The following is a 21,293-nucleotide window of genomic DNA, read 5'->3' as shown; positions in this document are numbered from 1 at the left end:
CTTTTAAAAATTTACTTGTACTTGCAATGTTTTTTAGTTTTCAAAAAAAAAGTTTTAAATTTTAAACTTACTAATCCGTTTTTGACCATATATAAAGCAGCGTTAATTGCCCCTTTACCGCGAACTATTTATTTTTTATTCTTTTACTACTAGCTCTTTGTGCCCATTGTAGTCCAAGTGTCGAAGGGGTGACCATTTGTTTTGTGTTAAAAAGATTACAAAAACGCCCATAATCGAATAGCATTGTGAACTCAAATAAAATTCAATTTTATCTAGTAGGTACTTAAGAACTTTCCGCTATACCTTGTATTAAATAGTTTTAGCAATGAGTCAGGTTGTGGTCAGGTGCGCGTAAGCAAAACAGCGTGCTAACAATAATCCTATGTGACGCATCTCCGATAACAAGGATTTACCGGATACGGATGAAACGCCGTGCTAGCGCCGCACTTCGACATACTAAACTGACTGTTAAGACAAAGCTGAAACGGGCTTGCGCACATTTTGCAAGCGTCGTCGTAAAATGTACAGGATAAAGATGACTTCTTACATTGCTCACATTCATAATGTTAGAATGAGTAAAGGTCCTGTCCTGTAGTATCCTATCATATGGATGCATTCTGTACATTGCCGGGGATTGCCAGACCTGTGGACCGGGCATTAAATACCGGCCAAATGCGAGTCGTACTTGCATGCGAAGGATTCCGGTGTATTGCCATTATTAAGACGGGACCGAACAAAGCATCCAAAGAAAGAACACATTTATTGTATGAAAGTTATGAAACCCGCTTTAATTCCTTAACTTTATTTTATTTTATTATAGGTAGGTACATACAGACACTGTGAAACTCTACCTACGTACCTACCTACGAGTAGTACCTATGTGAAACAGCTTTATAATTTTAACGAACGGAAAATCCGTGGAGCCTATTGAGTAGAGTAATTAGAGTAGAGATAGCAACTTATTAAAACAGAACCCTAAAAGGGGATGCTTATGGTAAATATGGTGTCGTATCGTTCCAAAGATACGACAGTGACGAATAAAGCAAGGCCCTTTAATTTTTTTTCTACTATTTTATGTCGTAGGTTAGGTAGGTACCTACATAAGGCACACTATTTAGGTAAGTATGTAAGTTGCACACCGTCAAAGCTGCGTCAGCAGGCAGTTATAATTTTCATTAACTTTTTCCATTGTGACACGAAAATTATCCATGCAAATGTATGATTAATTTTCGTGTCACAATGGAAAAATTTAATGGAAATTATAACTACCTGCTAACAGATTTAACGGTGTGCAGTATCTATTAGTCTCTGGCTCAGGACCACTGCCTACTTCTCTGAACTCCATCTTTATAAAATTAGTTAAAAGTCTTCGAATGTAAGTAAGTGCCAAAAGCGAAACCTTTCTAATTTTTTTTTTAATTCATTGCACCAAATATATTTTAACGAGACAAGGACACCAATTTTAGAAATCAGACCGCTCGAAAATTCCATTCTATTCAAAAAATACAAAACTACAGCTCAAATTATTTTTTAACTAGTTGACATGAGTTTAGCTGTTAAATCGAACTACTCTTCCCATATTACAAATTCAATCCGAATATACCTTTTTCGAGCGGTATTTTCACAGTTGCGGTTTCGGAAATCGGCCCCCCAAGGCTTAGGCGCATGCAATTAAGGGTATTGCATGCAAAGTAGGTAACTTAAAAGAATGCTCATTAACATTCCGCATCTTAAAAGGATTTCATACGTCATGTTCCTTCTGATGTATGCCCAATAAGATACGAAATAAATTAGCAATATAAAGGTCGTCCTAAGACTATGCGAAATGAAGGGAAAGTAGTAGTTAACCTTCGGAAAGTTAAATATTGTAGATAGGATATTTTGCTGGAAGGGACTTTATTTTATTTTAAAACATAGTAGTGTTTTTTTGCATTCAGAGATATTCTAAATATGACTTGCTTTGTTTGGGAATCGGTCCGACTCTGAAAAAAAAAACATCCGTATTTTTATGATGGCAATCTAAAGAATAGCATGAAAAAATAATTCTATAAAATAAGTATATCAGTAGAAAAGTGTATAATCAGTTATCAATTAATTCAATAGGGTAGAAAATACGTTCAAATATTTAACATACTTTCAACATCCAGATTTTGTAAAATATGTAATTGCATTGAACTGTTAATAATACGGTACAGTCGAATGCAAAAATATATATACAGCCATAGCGTCAAAATATGTTTAGTGGCATAAAGGTGTATAGATAGATATTTTTGACGTCTTGGTAACGTATATATATTTATGCCCTTGACCGTACCTGTAGAATGCTATGGCACATGGTGACCAATTATGAGGTAACAAAACTTTAAGGACGTCTTGTAGGCGTTTTAAATCTCGATTTAAGTCTTAAACTGACAGTTTTTGTATGGATCTGACAGGACTTAAGACCACTTAAACCTAGATTAAAAAGCCTGCAAGTGGACGTAAAAGATATTACCTTAAACCGGAAGAATTAAAACCAAGGAAACTTTTTTATATTATTTCAAAACAAATTAAGTACATTTAATTAAAATATTATCCATAATAGTCCTCACAAACGTCGGAAATTTTTAGAAGAATTAATGTGAAGTGGTATTTATACTTTTATGGTGATACCATAAAAATATACTTTGGACGTGTTCTTTTTATTTTAGTAGGTTCGATCCCCGGATATGACCAGTGTATTAAAAAAATGCAATTGTGTTTTTTTAAATAATTATTTTCCAAGAAACGTTAAAAATTTCCACCAAATTTATACCTTTATATATTAGGAACAGACAGGAAACAATTAATGCGTGCTAAAGGCTACTGTCTTATTTATGTTTTACTAACGTACCGTCAGCATCAATAGTAGCTGGTTACTTTTTTACTCTGTCACATTAACACATATGTCAATCTTGTATAGCGCTAGGTACGTGGCTGTAAAACGACAACGTACAAAAGTAACCAGCTACTTTTGATGCTGACTGTACCACGATCGTCCACTCAGCAGCTAAAGCTGGACAAATCATTAGCTTAAAAAACTAACAATAATATTATATTCTATCACCCAAACGGTACCCACAATTTTCGAATGTGCAGTATTCTTAACTTTGGAAGAGCTGCAAGTTGTAAAGAAGTCAAACCAGTCCGGCCATACGTTGCCCCCTAATTGATAAATTGGAATCTTATTAAAGAGAATCGAAGGCACAGGCGCAGGCGCAGGCGGCGGCCGCGTGTGTGGTGACGTCACCGCGAGCGCCTCCAATCGGCGGCCGAGGAGAGCCGAGCGTGCGCGAGCGGGGCAATAAAAAGCCGGCAGCATTCGAAGCGCGTGCCTCGACGTGTGTGGTCCACTGCGGCGGTCGTCCTCCGCCTTTGATTTATTAACTCTGATTTTCTCACCCTTCTTATCGATTAATTTGTTTGTGAAAATGTTTTGACATTAAATGTTTGATATGGTTTGAGTTTCATAATTGGTTTAAGGGTTATTTGTGGGTTTGGGATTATGTTAACTTAAGTATGTTAAATTGGGATTGGCGACGAGAAGTTTTAGCATACACGGAGTTTGAAAAGTATGGAAGTAAATTTGTAGCTAGGTATCATTAGAATATGAGTTTCATTTGTTAGAAGCGAGCTGCTGCGCTGTATCTGTTTAGTATAGATGGAAGTTTAATGTGGGTATTACGTCGAGGGAGAGGTTTTGTATACTTATGTATAAAGAACTAGCTGTTCCCAGCGACTCTGTCTTCTCAGAATCGTTTATCACTATCCCGCTCGAACTATGCAATTTTCCAGGATAAAATTAGTATTTTTTTAATTACCCTATGTCCTTCCCAGGGTTAGGTATCAAACTATTCAGCGGTTTAAACTTGAATAGGTAACAGACAGACCGAGTTACTTTCGCATTTATAATATCAGCAAGAAATACATACCAAAGTAGCAATTGAACATTCAAAAGCATACAAGGGAAATAATAATTTAATGTTTAAATGCTCAGGTTTTTTTATACATATGTTACGCTGATGGTGCAGTGCAGGCTGAAGCGAAGTACCACAGTGTAAGAGTACCTTGGTTCACAGCATTAACACGTTCCCTGTCCTGTGCATCCACTTGGATACCAAAACCCCAAAACTCTATGTACAGTCAAGGGCAAAGATATCGACACGGCCAAAGTTGCAAAAATATGTATGCCTTACTGTGAAGTGCATAAAGTCGTGTATACATATTTTTATAACTTTGTCCGTGTCGATATCTTTGCCCGTGACTTTAGGTACCCTTTAGTTTAGTCCATGTATCCAAAAGGGTGTACTATGGCATACAAAATGTTGAACTGGACTTGTGGATTGCATTTTGCAGTTTGTCGGGGGAAAGGGGATGTGTGAAGGAACGACGAAAACAGGCAGGCCTCTCTTTTCCTTTGGGCACTCTGGGCACGTGACCAAGGCCCCGCGAGTGATGGAGTCCCCTAGAGACGGTGAAAATCTTGGCACATTACCCTTAACTGCCCAGAGCCCTCGATAGGTCAAATACGGCCTCAAAGATAGGTTAAATACCTACCTACTTAAAATAAAACATGATTTATTTTCTGTTTAGCGTATAATTTCCAAATAATAAATCAACACCCTGTTTCAAGAGCAAAATCTGGTTTGTCCGTGACAACTCCATCACAGTCATCTTTTAAGGAATTAACGTCGCTTCCTGAGTTCGCGCTCAACTCGGGATATCTGGGAATCAGGACAAAGTTATTAGGATCGTAGGTAGTATCGTCACTGCTCGACTTCCATTTGCTGACGATCATTTGTAGAGGCTCCAGGCACTGCAGGCTTTGCTTCACACGCAACAGTTCAATGTTGCATTGATTTTCCACCTCTAGAAGTTTTAGCTTGTAAGCCTTTGCTAACATCTGCTTTCTAATAGCATTCTTCTTCTCAATCTGTGCCATATTGAGTGTATTTTGATACTTTTGCAACTGCTTTTCATACTCCATGAGGTTTTCATCATAATTTAACTTGTTATCTACGGAACTGCCATACAGATTAGAAGTGCACACAGGGTCTTCTGGGAAGCATTGAGAAGAGGCGACATTGTCTTGAGTGCCACGTGGTGACGACGTTTTGCTCTCGGAGTGGCTGCAAGACGTTTTTAATTTTGACTTCTCTTCGTTCAGCTCCAACTTAAGTGATTCTATTATACTTCTGCATTGCGCGATTCGTTCCTTTATTTTTGCTTCATTGTCATCTTTAGTTGGAGTGGGGACCTCGCTTTGGTTGTCTTTGACTTCTTGTTGATCTTCGCATTCTGTTGCTGCCTCATGATTTTCCCCAGTATTCGGTTTTACATCTTCGGTAGCTCTTTGAGAGATTTCGTGTGATATATTGTCTCCTGAACCTAGAGTAGTTGAATCCATATTCCTAAATAATCTATAAAGTAACTATGTAAAACAATGAACCTAAATGACAAGTCGCTCTTACTGACAGTTATGGAAACAAAAGATGGTAGGTACAAATCAAAGATAACAGACGTAGGTCTGAAGCGGTAGCAGCCTTTTTACAACGCCTGACGTCCAGTTTAAATACAACAAGCTTTTAGTAGACACTTATTTTATGCTTATTATTAATCTGGCTTATGAAAGCTGAGCCTTAGAAAATGTCCAAGATACAAGAGACTGGGTTTTCAAACTAGAATAATAGCTAGCTAGCGATAGTAAGCTATATAGCAATTGTAGCTTCTTGTATATACATAAAACTTACCTGTTTCTTGGTAGATAGTTCAAATAGTTGATGGCTACTTGAAGAATTAGACAATTAGCCTCATATTGCTAAGGTACTACGCTTCAGCCTGCACCATCAGCGTAAGATATAAGACACCTGACCATTTAAACATTAAATTACGTAACTAAGAAAGATATATATTATATGAATATTTAAATGAAAGATGGTAATAACAAAACATGCATGACGTATTATTGAATGCCTATATATTTGTATGCCTCATGGTGCAACATAGTGACACTACATTGCATGTATTTTATTCATAAGATCTCTGTACATTTACCTACGTTTTGACAAATAAAATTATTGATTGATTGATTGAAGATTTGATACCTATATCTTCTCGTTCTTTTCACGGAACTGAAAAACTTTACAAACAAAGAGGAATATTATATGTCCACGATACCTAGCGAGCGATATTGTAATTTAAAAACTTGATTTAATGGTAACAGCGTAACTGCTCCATCATCAGAGCAAGAAACTTTGCTCATAAAAATAAAAAAAACGCCGCCAAATAGACAACTAAAAAGTAAAAAATAATTATGCACTACCTAGCTGTTACTCGCGACTTCATCTGCGAAGAATTCGTTTATCCCTATCCCGCGGGGACTATGCTGATTTCTCGCAAAATTAGCCTAAGTGAATTTAGTATAAGTACCTAGTAGTAAAATTTTTTTTTTATCTAAGCGTCGTCGGTATCGGGGGACCGCTAAGATTAACAGGAAACTAAAGTACATATGTTGTATTTTTTAAAGTATTAACCTTAGCGGTCCCCCGACACCGACGACGCTTTGATAAAAAAAATATTACTAGGTACTTATACTAAATTCACTTAGGCTAATTTTGCGGGAAATCAGCATAGTCCCCGCGGGACAGGAATAAACGAATTCTTCGCAGATGAAGTCGCGGGTAACAGCTAGGTAGTGCATAATTATTTTTTACTTTTTAGTTGTCTTTTTGGCGGCGTTTTTTTTTATTTTTACTGGCGTTTTTTTGTGTCGGGGGTTTTTAATTTTTGATTTGTTTTTTTATTTCATGTTTTTTAAACTTTGGTATATTATTTTTTAAAAGTGTACTAGTGTGTTGGATATCCTGGCTGCAGCATCAGCTCATCGTGTTGCCACCATTGCATTGTATGTAGAATCAAATACTGATCAAAAGGAATCAAACACGATATATCTGCTATTATTTTTCAAGAGTATACTGGTGTGCTGGATATCCTGGCTGCAGCATCAGCTCGTCGTGTTGCCACCGCTGCATTGTATGTAGAATCAATTACTGATCAAAACGAATCCAAACACGACATATGTGCTATTATTTTTTATAGAGTGTACTAGTGTTCTGGATATCCTGGCTGCAGAATCAGGCCGAGAATTCCATAATCTTGCATAGTTATATAGCATACATGGGTGTTTTAAATTTTTGGTCCCAAATATATTTGAAAGTAAAGTAAATACCCATTATGCGTCTAAGATTCCTACCGCAGCGAACAAAAGAGCTGATGATCTTGAAACGGCTGAACCGATTTTGATAAAACATGTCTAAGATCCATCGCTAGAAACCAGCTTTCAAATCGGTCTACCCGTTTAAGAGCTACGGTGCCACAGACAGACACACAGACACACATAGCGGTCAAACTTATAACACCCCTCTTTTTGCGTCGGGGGTTAAAAATAGACCCTTAGACCATCCTAACAAGCCCATAAATGTCTAGGTTTTTTATTTGACTGGATGGCAAACGAGCAAGTGGGGTCCTGGTGGTAAGAGACCACCACCGCCCATAAACATCTGTAGCACCAGGGATATGGCAGATGCGTTGCCAACCTAGAGACCTAAGATGGAATACCTCAAGTGCCAGTAATTTCACCGGCTGTCTTACTCTCCACGCCGAAACACAACAGTGCAAGCACTGCTGCTTCACGGCAGGATTACCGAGAAAGATGGTGGTAGCAATCCGGACGGACCTTGCACAAGGTCCTACCACCTGCATGATAAAAAGTGGAACAAGTTCAAACATTATTTTACATAGATAAGATAATAGTTAGGTACCGCGTACATAGTTTTCAGACTCCGCTAAAGCTAACAGAAAAAGAACGTAGCACAAAAACTACTCGTCCGATTTTGATGTGGTAACAATCGATTCGTTATAAATAATGGTCCAGATGACATGCTTACTACGCCAACTGTACATGTTGAGCAACTGAGAAGGAGAGGCTACTACAATAGAGAACATCTCTCTCCAGGCAGATGTTATACCTGGGGACCGAATTCCGAAGGAAGAGCGTCGGAAGCTGTATATCTAATTTTCATCAAACTTGCTCGTAAACACTGTCGTAACATGCAGGCTACCTTGGTTGCAACCCCCCAAATAAAACCCTCGACCTTAATGTGCTTGTCATGAAACCCGTGGTCGGTAAATGCGTCATTGCCCGTACTAATTTTCTTGTCATGAAGCCCAAGGTCGTTAAATGAGTGTGATACTGCATGGCGTGCTGCAGCGCCTGCAGGAGCGCGGCGCGCGCACGTCGGGCGCATGGTCAGGCTGGGGTAGGGCGGCGCGGAGGCTGGCGCTGCCAAGAGCGTAGTCAGCGGTATCGGCAATTTTTGAAAAAAAAATAGTTTTTCTTTTACAAATATACAATTTTACTCGAAAATGTGATGAAAAACATTGTATGTCGCACGGGCGGTACTAGAATTACGAACATTCTTCATCTTCGACTCCGGGCTTCTAATAGACTATCGTTCGTAATTCCTTGTTTACCACCCTTAAGACACAATGTACTATTAATTACCTGTGCGTCCGAGTTGAGAAACTTCGATTGGGTTAGAGTTTCTATAATTTGCTCACTAGATGGCGTTAGGAGTCGCTGCACAACGTTGGCTCACCAACTGGGGGACGTAGTTTAACGTAAAAATGAGGTGAAAATACACACCGCACATCGCTCATCCCCCCGCGATACCTTATTTTGTACATATGCGCATTTACAGTCTCCGCTAGACTTTCGTGCCGCAGCCTTAAGTTAGAGCTCACTCTACGAGCGTTTTTACATTATCCGATCCGATATCGGTATCGATAGACAACACCCGATAGCCGACACCACGTGCTGTTTTCACATATTTCCGACATAATCGTTCCGATACGGCCGGCTCGAAATTTCCGCCACGCATTGGGCAGACAATATCATTTAGATACACGCATAGCACACATACAAACATTATCGTCCGACAGCCCACGGGCGTCCGATGGTGCCGCCAGCATATCGGTGTCGGCTCCGATATCCGATATCGGGCCGGACAATGTAAAACAGGTAAGTACATATTTCATACATTTTACTTGTCCTGATATCGTATCGTCGTCCGATACCGATATCGGACTCGGAGGATCGGATAATGTGAAAACGCTCTACCGCGTATAATCGCATCCCTCAGTTGGGCCAACATTGGCACAATTTATAACGAGCATTACATCATTTTATACAAACACAAACGATAAATAAATTAAATAATACTTAATAGTTCCAAATAGTTACCTCCAGATTGGCGCTAGAGTATCAGTGCCCTTAGTGTAAGTTTTCGGTTACAAAATACGTCTTGATCGCGTTCGCGTTAAAATCTCAATTTGTATGCAAACACGAACAGCGCCTCTAGCCTAGCGGAACGTATGCGATGTTCGTGTTTCCATACAAATTGAGATTTTAACGCGAACGCGATCGAGATGTATTTTGTAACCGAAAACTTACACTAAGGGTATGAAATAACTTAAAACTTAAATGAATTGCTAAATTAACTAATTTAAGTAAACATGGACGGCGATTTAAATTTAAACCCTTTTGTTCCTCCTTGTTAGTTGCGCAGCCTTTTCGATGGACACTTTTACTTACACGTTTTTGTTTCTTTATACTCCATTATTTGGAATATATTATTCTGCACGGCCAAAAATCAAGAAGCAAAAATAACGTTTCTAAATGCTGTATGGGCTTAGTTGTCATTGCCTTTTTGACAGGAAAAATATTTAAAAAAAACACCATTGACCATAGACAAGGATGTCCGTTTGTTTAAGAAATGGTTAAAACAATCGTTCCGAGAAAGTCAAAATGAGTTGTGATAAGTGTGACAATACAGTTCATTGTCCGTTTGTCACAAACGTCACAATCTTTACTCTTTTAGGCAATCGATTCGATCCGTTTGGCGCGTAAATGTTTATGTGAGAATTGTGCAAATAAATATCAAAATGGGTCTTTTAGAATTGTGTGACAAATATTTCAACACTACAAATCTCTACGATGTCCTTGGGATTACGGAAAAATCAACTGAAAAAGAAGGTAAGCCGCTATAAACGTTGGGTTATTTTGTGCTGGTAGGTACTGTAAATAATCGTAAATATTGCTTTCAGTTAAGAAAGCCTACCACAAACTGTCCCTCAAGGTACATCCAGATAGAGTCAGTGAGAAAGATAAGTTAGAAGCTACTGAAAAATTTAAGGTTCTTGGTAGTATCCACACTATCCTCAGTGATTCGAACAAAAGAGCCGCCTATGATGAAACCAAGTGCGTTGACGACGAGGATTATAATGTTATAGTGGATCGAGACTGGACAATATACTGGCGGCTACTATTCAAGAAAATCACAGAGGAAGATATTATTGCCTATGAAAAAGAGTACATTGGTGAGTGGTAAATCTCGCATTACAGTTTATTTAAATAAAAAAAAATAGTTTTAACATTGACAGCATTATGTGGAATTCATCTGTAAACTTTTTAACTTATCCTGTTTTAGTTACAATCTTGGCACAGCCTAGACAACCTAGGTGTTTGGGGATCTATAATAATTGATGTAAAATGTCCCTTGAAATTCTGGTTTCCAATGTGCTTATGTTGTTGTAAATATTGGTTTTAAGGTTCTGAGGAGGAGCGCAAGGATCTCAAAGTGGCTTACTTAGCTGGCAAAGGAGACATGGACTACATAGTAGACCAAGTGCAATTTGCAAGAACCGAACATGAAGAAAGACTTAAAAGCATTTTGAATGTAAGATCAAAATATTCTAATACATTAAGAGCCTATTCCCACTTGTCGGGTGTCCGATCTGTTTTGTGTCTGATGTCAGGCAAGTGTGAATAGCTTCATATAAAATGTTCTGCCCCTGGAAAATCCAATTAAAATCTGGGCCTGACACCTGACAAATGGGAATGGGCTCTAAGATGTACTCAGAAAGTTTACTGTGTACTGTCTAACACACAAATTGCAATCATAATCAAATTCCTCATCTGATAGGTACTTCATTAATATTTTATTTTGGCTTTGTCTTTCAAATTACCAAGTCAAAATTCTTTGATGGTACCAACATTACGACCGGATCTAGTACTCTATTATACTTTATAAAGAACAAATTACTCAAATAAGAAATAACTATAAAAATGCTTAAATAACTTCCGAAATTACGAAACTTACTCTCCCCCTAGGTCTTAAGCACTTGCATCAGTCAGAAAAAGTCAGGATGTTAGTCCCGACTTATATACACAAGGAGGGTATTCATAAAAAATGGCACATTCAAAAATAAACATTTGTCATCCCTATACTATTCAGACCTGCATTTCTATTACACCTAACCAACTTAAAAAAAGTCGAAAAACCCCAATATTACATTCTTACTTACAGAATGTAGACTTACCTATACATCCCATAAGAATTAAATCCAATGTAACCATAACTTGTTGAAAACTGTAGTGTTAATCAATATTCTATTAGTTCCCTGTTTTCTATGATAACTGTCTTTTTTATCTAATTCTAATGCAACAAAACATGTGCTTTTCCAGGAAATGATAAAAAAGGGGGAAATACCATCATACAAAAAGTTCACACATGAACCAGAGAAGAAACGACAGAGAAGACTTGCAAAGGAAAACCGAGAAGCAGTTGAGGCTGAAGAATTAAAAAAAGAATTGGGTGTTGGATCAGGTGGTGTTTTAAATTACATTTCTTAGACAAACATTCTCCACTGTTAGCAAAAGCTTTCATGATTTACACACTCTTACATAATGTAAAAGTCAAATTAATGCCCACAATAAATAATGTTTGCAAGAACATAATTTTCTTAAGGCCTTATTACTAGTAAAATTTACAACTTCAGTCAAAAACCTGATTAAACAGGCAGACAGACAAACATTTAAAATATTTATATTTTTCTTATATAATGTTATGTTCTCATTCATCATCATCATCATCATCATTCAGCCTATATACGTCCCACTGCTGGGCACAGGCCTCCTCTCAGAACAGAATCAGAATCAGAATGTTCTCATTGCCTTCTCTCTATCGCTATCTATCTTAAGGCTATGCTATTCTTTGAAAAGGCCATAAAATCTGTTCAGTATTTTCAAAGATTAAAATACAAATTATAAATCAAACTGAACATTTTAGAAACCATTGATGTCATAAATCAATATATTCTATTCATGTGTTTCTATTATCCACCCCTTCCATGGCAAATATTTTTTTACAATACATTTATTACAGGTCCCAATAGCTTGGAGCTCATGATAAAGCAAAAACAGCAAGCTCGTGGTCAACAGATGGAATCTCTATTTGATAGTTTGGCTGCTAAATATGGAGGTGGTGGGAGCAAGCCTAGAGCAACTAAGCGAAAGGCTACTGCGAAAAGCGAAACTGCATCGAAAATTAAAAAACGGAAGTGAACTTAATAAGTGATGCAGTATAAATTTTCTCCCCATTTTACAAATTTGGTTTTGTTCATAAATTATAATAGATATTTGTAAGTTTTAAATTGTATTTTATTTCAACAAACCTTTCCACAAAAAGTAATTTTGTTTCCAAAATGAATAACATAAAATCAATCTCCTTCCTCAGTCGCAACTTGCATTTCAGTTTCAGAATAAAATGGCCCTTGCTCAACATACAGCTGCAGTCTTAAAACAGTATTATTGTCAAATGCAAGGGAATGGGATAATCTCTTCACAATATCGTATTTGCTTTCTTTCAACTCTTTTGTGAAGCTTACTGAACGATCCAAAAGAAATTCAACAAAACCTGAAAGAAACAGAAGATGTACATTTACCAGTAAAATTAAACTATTATAAATTAAAGAGGGCAGGTAAGTCAAGCCACACCTGCAGTTCTTGCGACTAATTCTTCACCCCACTGATGTTGGCACACTGCATCCAATAAAGAAAATCCAGCTGATCTAATATCAGGAAATGGATTTTTACAAATTTCAACCAACACCTCCATAGGGCCAGGCTGCACACTCAAAGTTCTGAACCATTCCCTGGTCATCAAGGTGACTCTATGGTCTATAGGTCGGGTTTTCGGTGCATCAGTGCCTGTGTCAACGCCTACAAGACTCGCAAAACAGTGCAAGGCGCGCACTTTGATGTCTGAAGTACCAGTTGTAATCATTTGCGCTACTTTTCCTACTGCCTGCGTATACTGGCTCCCTGAAACATAACACAGTTTATTTGTATTATTCCAAGAGTTCCCAAACTGTGCGCCGTGTTGCCCTAGGGCGCCCTAGAGAGTACTCAAGGGCGCCGCGTGGGGCTCGTTTTATCCCGGGAAACTTAAGCAATCTGATGAAAATCATCATTGCTTTTAAACTAGCTAGTCCCCCTAGTTGCAAGGGCGCCGTGACAAAATACTAGCTTATAATTGCGCCGCGAACTGAAAAAGTTTGGGAATCCATGTCTGTATTATGCTGTTAAATACCTAGCAGGTACTTATTCTTGTTTCCTCAACTCGATTAATTAAACTACATTTAGCAAGTACAGTCAGCAGCAGAAGTAGATGAGCAGTCATGGTGTTCAAAATGATCTAAATAAATACTCTCTTTTTTATTACCTTGGCAGTAGAATCGTGTGTAGATCATTTTGACCACCATAACTGCTCATCCACTTCTGTTGCTGACTGTACTTGCCTAGCTACATTTTTATTATGAAAGCAATCATGAATCAGTTGTGATCCGCTAAATGCTTTCAAGAGGCTTCAAAGAGCGCCTAAACATGCCTAAAAAGTTTTTTTTTTCTTACCCAGAGCAGCTAAGCTCAGTTTCCCCTCAATAGTCGATCCCACAAAAGCAAGTGTGTCCAAGGCTATGGGAAGAGTGGCTTGATCTTGACTATCAATTGTGTCAAACATTAAATTTAACAGCACAGGGTACTTAGTAAATATCTCTTGTGGATATTTGTGTGCAATGACTCCAAAAAATTTCATGTAACCTGAAAATAAATTATACAGATTACGACGGTAGGTATATATTCAGTTTCCTTAAATTAGACATTGTTTTTAATCAACTTGGGTTCCTAAAATTCACTTTTCCGAAATGTGCACTTCTCGAGAAACTCAACTTCACTACTTATCTGAAAAAGTGCGCTTCCCAATTAGTACCAGCACCAATATTACCAATATTAGACACAATAAAGCGTGCGTAAATGTCTCGTACGACTCTATTTATAGGGCCGGTATGATGTGTGATGTGTCAGATATTCTTGCACGCTCCACTGTGGCAGATATGTATGTACGCATTCAAATGGCCGTGTCACAAATGTGTACATTTAGAAAAATGATGTTTTGGGAGTGCAGTGTTAGGGAAAGTGCACTTTTTGGGAAAGCAGATTTTACATAAGTATAATCCTCTCCCAAACAATAAAATTATAATTTTTTATGGCTTGACAACCTTTTTCACATGTATTTTGTGTTTATATAATACACATAACCCACCCAATTAAGCGTTTTTCTGGCCCTTATGAGCTATGTGTACACATACTCGTACTGGATCTTATGTATACCTGGTAGTTTACATAAGTTGCTTGTGCCATTCACTAAATTAAATTTCTAATTGCCAATTACTGTATGACTCATTTACATTGTCGGATTATTTATTACCTGGTGTAGTTAATCCACAGAGAGGGTTATTTGGCAGATCTGTCACCAGTTCTCCAACTTTTTTCAAAGCACCATGCTTGACAATATGATTGATCCCTTGTTGGGTTGTGGCGAGACGTGTCATTAGTTCCAAGATGTTCAGATGATACAAAACATCATCAGTATCAAGTTCAGACACTAATTTGTCCAAGTAGCCATGTTCAGCACTCAGCTGAAGTAGTTCCGGTGATCTTGAGGATATGTTGACAATCACCTGGGATCATAAACAAAGTTGACTTTTTATAAATCTTTGAATAGGACAAGCAAGTTCTTAAAGATTGATTTTAAGTAATACAATAATCACGCCACTACTGTTGACTTGTATATCAAGCCCATACAAAAAAATGAGGAATAATTAGGTGACTAGATTTTTTTTACATAATGGTAGGTTCATTTTCTTTATATAACAGGGGACAAATTTACAAAACAGAGGCCTCATTGTCTAACACACACAGTAGTCAGTAATCACACTCGGAATCCCCATTATTTTCTCCACTTCATTCTGTCCCAAAGACAATAAGATGGGTGTAGAAAAAGATAGTGAATGCCATTGCGGGTGCCCGCACATAAGAGAATACAGCCTCAGAGCGCCTAATGGAAAGCAATTACTGCTGTCCATAACAAAAGTAGAAAAAATGTGTGCTATTCTTACAATCAAATTTATTTAAAAATAAATTATAGGTACTAAGAAGTGTTCCAGACCAGACTAACGCATACATCAATTGGGTCCAATGCCTACCTCAAATGCATTACATTTGCTACTGCTGTCATATTCCAAGGCGATTCGCATTTCATCCAGGATCTTAGGATATGCATCATTAGGCAGGTTGGATGTGATCATGATGGCTTTATTGGCCACCCCAACATCCTTGTCAGAGACCAGCTGAGCCACTGCTACGAAAACATCTATATACTGTGGCACAGGCAGTAAAGATTGATTGGTGGATGTTGCTTTGTATACCTGAATAATAGGAAGGCTTAGATTAAAATTTTCTTCAATATAAATGGCTAATTATGTGAAGAAATACAACTAACCAATATTGACCTTACAGCAATATACCTACAAGATAGTTTTCCATGATCAGGAGTTGAAAAATATTAATAACTAGCCAAAATTTAATTGCATAGGTGAGGTCTCACGCAATATCCACTGGACACATGGTCTTCCTAAGAAGTAGATAGCTATGGCAAATTCCCTATTAGTTTTATCTCAATACTAGCGTATACCCGCGGCTTCGCACGCGTAAATCATTAGATAAGTAAGTACCGCATTTGAACAGAAATTCCGGGATTTTATTAAATTCTCGTGGGAGTTCTCTAAAATTACATCGTGGTTTTCATTGTCGTTATATTATAACAACAACAACCATGCCAAATTTCATGACTACACCCAGCCGTTGTCATTCAGAGATTTTATCCCGTGGGAATATCGGGATAAAAAGTAGCCTATGTGTTATTACAGATGTCCAGCTATATACATACCACATTTCATGACTAAGCCCAGCGGTTATTATTTCGAGATTTTATCCCTATCCCGTGGGAATATCGGGATAAAAAGTAGCTATTCCAAATTTCATGACTCTAATCCCAGCGGTTGTTATTTCAAGATTTTATCCCTATCCCGTGGGAATATCGGGATAAAAAGTAGCTTATGTGTTATTCCAAATTTCCAGCTATCTACATACCAAATTTCATGACTCTAAGCCCAGCGGTTGTTATTTCAAGATTTTATCCCTATCCCGTGGGAATATCGGGATAAAAAGTAGCTTATGTGTTATTCCAAATTTCATGACTCTTAAGCCCAGCGGTTGTTATTTCAAGATTTTATCCCTATCCCGTGGGAATATCGGGATAAAAAGTAGCTTATGGGTTATTCCAAATGTCCAGCTATCTACATACCAAATTTCATCACTCTAAGCCCAGCGGTTGTTATTTAAAGATTTTATCCCTATACCTTGGGAATATCGGGATAAAAAGTAGATTATGTGTTATTCCAAATTTCATGACTAAGCCCAGCGGTTGTTTTTTCATGATTTTATCCCTATCCCGTGGGAAAATCGGGTTAAAAGGTAGCTTATGTGTTATTCCAAATTACATGACTCTAAGCCCAACGGTTGTTATTTCAAGATTTTATCTCTATCCCGTGGGAATATCGGGACAAAAAGTAGCTTATGTGTTATTCCAAATTTCATGACTCTTAAGCCCAGTGGTTGTTATTTCAAGATTTTATCCCTATCCCGTGGGAATATCGGGATAAAAAGTAGCTTATGTGTTATTCCAGCTATCTACAAGTGCCAGTAATTTCACTGGCTGCATCCTACTACATCCTACAGTAGATACTCCAACTTCATAAAATTTCTATATGAGGTTGAGTCAAAGACCTGTTGATGTACAGTCACCAATATCTGCCACAACGAAGCATATATAAATATTTGATACAACTTCATTATTACGGCCAGTAGGATGTGTCAGATATTTTTGCACACTCAGTGCAAAAATATCTTAATGAACAGGGTACAGTTGGTACGGTATTAAATGCAGGTGACTGTACACCATTAGTAAAACATTCAAAATTGTAATAAATTAAATTGACAGCAGGTTTTGAAGGGTTAAATCATTTTAAAACCAACTCAACAACATTTGTATGAAGAAGCAAACTTAAGTTTATCATAAGTTGACTTGCAAACATAATGCTTTCTTGAATCAGGAATTACTTTGCGGAGGTCCATCAATGAACTAAAACATAATGCTGTTTATGATTACTTACTTCATCCACTGCAAGTCTTCTCACACAGCTTTTTTCATGCCTCAGCAAATACATAACATGACCTGTGTACTGCCTTATAATATCGCCCACTTCAAATTTTTCAAAACACAATTTAAGAACTTCACATGTCAGGTCCACTTGGATCCTAGAAAAAATATGAAGTTATTTTAAGTCACATAGGAGTAAAATAATTGAGAAATAAAGAATAAAAGAAAGTTTATCATGTATTTCGTTTTCAGAAGAGAAAACACTTTTGTGCCTGAACACTCGTAAATTTAGCTAAGTCAACTTGAACATAACATTATACACATTTTAAGCATACCTGTCTGCTACATTAAGGCACTGTACAATTTCTGTAATTCCAGCATCCCTTATGACTACTGAAGCCTCACTAGGAGGCTTAAATGCAAGCAAGTTCTTAATATCATTGAGAGCTGACGGCCTAAATTCGTCTCGCTGAAGTTTTTGCAAAAACGCTCGATATTGTTCCGTGTCCGTATTTACCATGTTTAAATCAATTATCAAGTTAGGTAATTAATTTGTAACTTTCTTTACTAAAAAGGAGAATAAAATGAATATCAGAAAACAAACTTCAAATCGCCGCGAGGTAGTGATGTACGTCCGTACGTAAATAAATCCGAATCCGAGCCGGAGCGATCATCAATGACAAGACACATGCATATGCACATAACAATCAAATCAATCGAAAAAATATATATTTTTGTTTGAATTCACGCGTTTATTAGATTGTTTGCTCAAGTGGTTGAAACAGAAAATTATTAATAGGAGAGATAATAGGGATCCTCTTAGCACAAAGCTTTGCGAATGTAAATAAAAATATTTTTTTGATAAATTTAGATTGGGATGGTGGTTTTTCTGATGAATCGAATCGAAAACTATTAGTAACGTCACTAGTCACTTCGAATCAAATAATGTCAAGTCATTAAAGGCATGTCTACACTAGTGAAACTGTTCTAATCCTAGATAAAAACGCTACCAGCTCTGCATTAGGCATAATGCCGTTCAAATTTGCTAATGGAATGGTGGTCGAAAACAATAAAGTAGCCCTGCAGAGGGACCGCACGTCACGAACTTCGAGTTTCGTAGTAGCCCTGCCGGCCAGCGAAAGCTGTCCAGTGTCCACGCATTTTTTATACGAATTTTAACCCGAGGCGGTCATCGTTCATCCCATGTTCATCCACCATTACCTCTCATATTTCGTTTTCTACAATTTTATTACCGTACAACGACAAAACCTACTAGACACTGTCAAAATTGTCCTCCAATGGACAGAGCCATATTTTTTTAAAGAAATAACAACAACAACAACCCGAGACCGTATTGCCTAACGTTTGCAGGGCTACTACGAAACTCGAAACTCGAAGTTCGTGTCGTGCGGTCCCTCTGCAGGGCTACTACGAAACTTGAAGTTCGTGTCGTGCCGTCCCTCTCACTCTCGTATTAAACAGTATAAGTGTCACAGGTACCGGACGACACGAACTTCGAGTTTCGTAGTAGCCCTGCTGACACATACTATTTAATACGAGAGCAAGAGGGACGGTACGATACGAACTTCAAGTTTCGTAGTAGCCCTGCTGACGCTCGCGATCGCAATCAAATGACAGTTTTTGTATGCGAAATCTGTCATTTGATTGCGATCGCGAGCGTCAGAAACGTTAAGCAATACGGCCGTGTAATTTAATATCTGAAAATTTAAAATAGTATCTAAACCAAAAATATATGACTATTGTGAAGAGGGCGCTATTGTTCTTATTTATATGGCAATAGTTCAGTATAGTCGGAACAACGCGAAATCGTCACTCGTTTTGACTTACTTTTCTTTGCCGTAGTCAAAATCAGACTCCAAATTTTCGGAGTCCATAGGGCGATTAGTTTCAAATTCAGATGCAGAAAATGACTTAATGGAATCACTTTCAGAGTCAGACATGTCACAGGTGTCAGAGCCAACTTCAATCACGTATACTTGTCCACGTGGATATCAATTATATGATCTGATTTCCTATAGTAGTTTTCTATTTTGATTACATGGTCGCAACAGCTCTTCCAAGTACCTATTACGAGTTATTCTCTGAAAATATAAACCGTTAGATACTTCCAACATATGTGTACTTCGCATATGTGTTATTTATATTATTTATGTTGATTAGACGTAATTCGCGTAATCGATGACTCAGATATACCTAGAAAGTTTATTAATAACTATAATTACTGCTTATTTTTTACTACGGGTCAAAACCAGAACCGCTTAGATGAATGATTGGTCTCGCGCGCTCGCTCGACTAGATACCGCAAAAGGTTTGAATGCGGCAACTCAATATTGTAGTAAACGGTGTAAGACAATTTGCAAGGATGCTAGTGTGCGTAATTGTGTTGCCAGCTGCTCCACTGTTACCGAATTATTGGGATGTGGTCTATTAAGTTACTGATCTTGGGAAATACTTAGAAATTAGGAAGTAATTAAGAGTGAATGTATAATATGTTTGTGTATAGGTTAGGCGTAGGTTTCTTCTTTAAAAAAATTGTAGTATGATGTAGGTATATCAATGATCAGGCCTCACTTTTAATAAAAAATATATATATTTAAGGACATTCAATATTTACAAATTATTACTGAAAATTCATGACTGAGTCACCAACTAAGAAGTTTTGCGTACTTAACACCTAATATAAGTACAGGTTAATTAAGACTAAAATAAAAATAATTGTTTACAAAATATACATACATAGGTACATGCATACATACATACTTACATACATACGCTTGAAAAACATAATCGGATAAACAAGGAAGTTAACATTTCAGGAAAATGGGTAGAAATACGAAAAATTTTTTCGTTTTAATACCTAAGTAAATCAGCTGATCGGGCTTTTGACTGGGAAGACGAAAAACATTTTTAATTTTAAGACACATTCACCCCTTAATTAAATAGTGTCGGGTAACAATTTATACACTTCAGTGTATAATATCACAAAGACAAACATTAAATAATATAGAACTAGGTTATGTTACGTTAGATACTCATCATTTAATGATGATAACAATAAAATTCAATTTATTAAAATCTCAACCACGGGAAATTTGATTCTTGTGTACGGCAACACAGAATTTAGGGTTCATGTGTAATTTCGAAATTATACGATATTTACTGATGGTATGTGATCCCAGTGTCCTTCTTATTTCACAGTTTCACTGCGAAAACTGGCATTTTACTTCGGTTTATGATTCAGGACATGCACATTACACACAGTTTGCAACGCGACTGACTCGCCTCGGGCTCAGGTACGCCAATTTCGGCGTAACTACTATTTGTTGCGCATTTGACAAGTTAGGTAGTCGAGCGAGCGCGCGAGACCAATCATTCATCTAAGCCAGAACCGATTTATGATAACCTGACTACAATGACTGATAGCTCTGATGTTAATTTGGAAAGGTTTTGTAGCGAAATAGTTTGATTCCCCAAGCGTTTTTTTTTTCAGTAGTTTATTATAAACATATTTTTACAATGATCCGTTGTTGACTACGAATCCGTTTGGGCATTTTTTGTTATTGTTCAAAGAAACCGCCACAGTGACACCGACAATCATTAAAATTATTGCCAGTGTAAGAAATTAGTTCCAATGAAATTCCGCAACATGGCGAATAGTCATATATTTCTGGTCAGGCTTTAAATATTAACATCGTTTAATCAGTGTAAAGCATGTGTTGTCAGCCTCATTTTTTTAATTTACCGCGGTTTCTCGTGGACAGCTTTCGCTGGCCAGTCTAAATAAAGCGCAAAAGG

The 21,293-nt window shown here is 37.4% G+C and overlaps 3 protein-coding genes across 5 annotated transcripts; 1 reads left to right on the top strand and 2 right to left on the bottom strand.

The window, feature by feature from the left end:
• Positions 1 to 4,595: 4,595 nt before the first annotated feature.
• LOC141427061 (uncharacterized) lies at positions 4,596 to 5,498 on the bottom strand. Its single transcript, XM_074086290.1, has one exon. It carries the CDS (start codon positions 5,423 to 5,425, stop codon positions 4,634 to 4,636), a length of 792 nt encoding a protein of 263 aa, XP_073942391.1. The 5' UTR covers positions 5,426 to 5,498; the 3' UTR covers positions 4,596 to 4,633.
• A 4,411-nt stretch (positions 5,499 to 9,909) lies between these two features.
• Positions 9,910 to 12,570, top strand: LOC141427467 (dnaJ homolog subfamily C member 9). Of its 2 annotated transcripts, none has more exons than XM_074086966.1 (5): positions 9,910 to 10,111; positions 10,369 to 10,455; positions 10,687 to 10,814; positions 11,603 to 11,744; positions 12,303 to 12,570. In XM_074086966.1, exons 1-5 carry the CDS (start codon positions 10,021 to 10,023, stop codon positions 12,479 to 12,481), a joined length of 627 nt encoding a protein of 208 aa, XP_073943067.1. In that variant the 5' UTR covers positions 9,910 to 10,020; the 3' UTR covers positions 12,482 to 12,570. The 2 variants fall into 2 exon arrangements, with proteins under 2 accessions (XP_073943067.1, XP_073943066.1); XM_074086965.1 differs by having other exon boundaries at positions 9,912 to 10,111; positions 10,183 to 10,455.
• On the bottom strand, positions 12,560 to 18,384 carry LOC141427464 (26S proteasome non-ATPase regulatory subunit 5). Of its 2 annotated transcripts, XM_074086960.1 has the most exons (7): positions 17,813 to 18,378; positions 17,491 to 17,635; positions 15,463 to 15,684; positions 14,685 to 14,937; positions 13,829 to 14,017; positions 12,914 to 13,240; positions 12,560 to 12,833 (listed from the first exon to the last, which is right to left on the bottom strand). In XM_074086960.1, exons 1-7 carry the CDS (start codon positions 17,995 to 17,997, stop codon positions 12,637 to 12,639), a joined length of 1,518 nt encoding a protein of 505 aa, XP_073943061.1. In that variant the 5' UTR covers positions 17,998 to 18,378; the 3' UTR covers positions 12,560 to 12,636. The 2 variants fall into 2 exon arrangements, with proteins under 2 accessions (XP_073943061.1, XP_073943062.1); XM_074086961.1 differs by lacking the exon at positions 15,463 to 15,684 and having other exon boundaries at positions 17,813 to 18,384.
• Positions 18,385 to 21,293: the final 2,909 nt, after the last annotated feature.

The sequence above is a fragment of the Choristoneura fumiferana genome, chromosome 4 (assembly GCF_025370935.1).
Source record: "Choristoneura fumiferana chromosome 4, NRCan_CFum_1, whole genome shotgun sequence".
NCBI classification, from domain to species: Eukaryota; Metazoa; Arthropoda; class Insecta; order Lepidoptera; family Tortricidae; genus Choristoneura; species Choristoneura fumiferana.
This window is presented reverse-complemented; position numbering and strand designations above follow the sequence as displayed.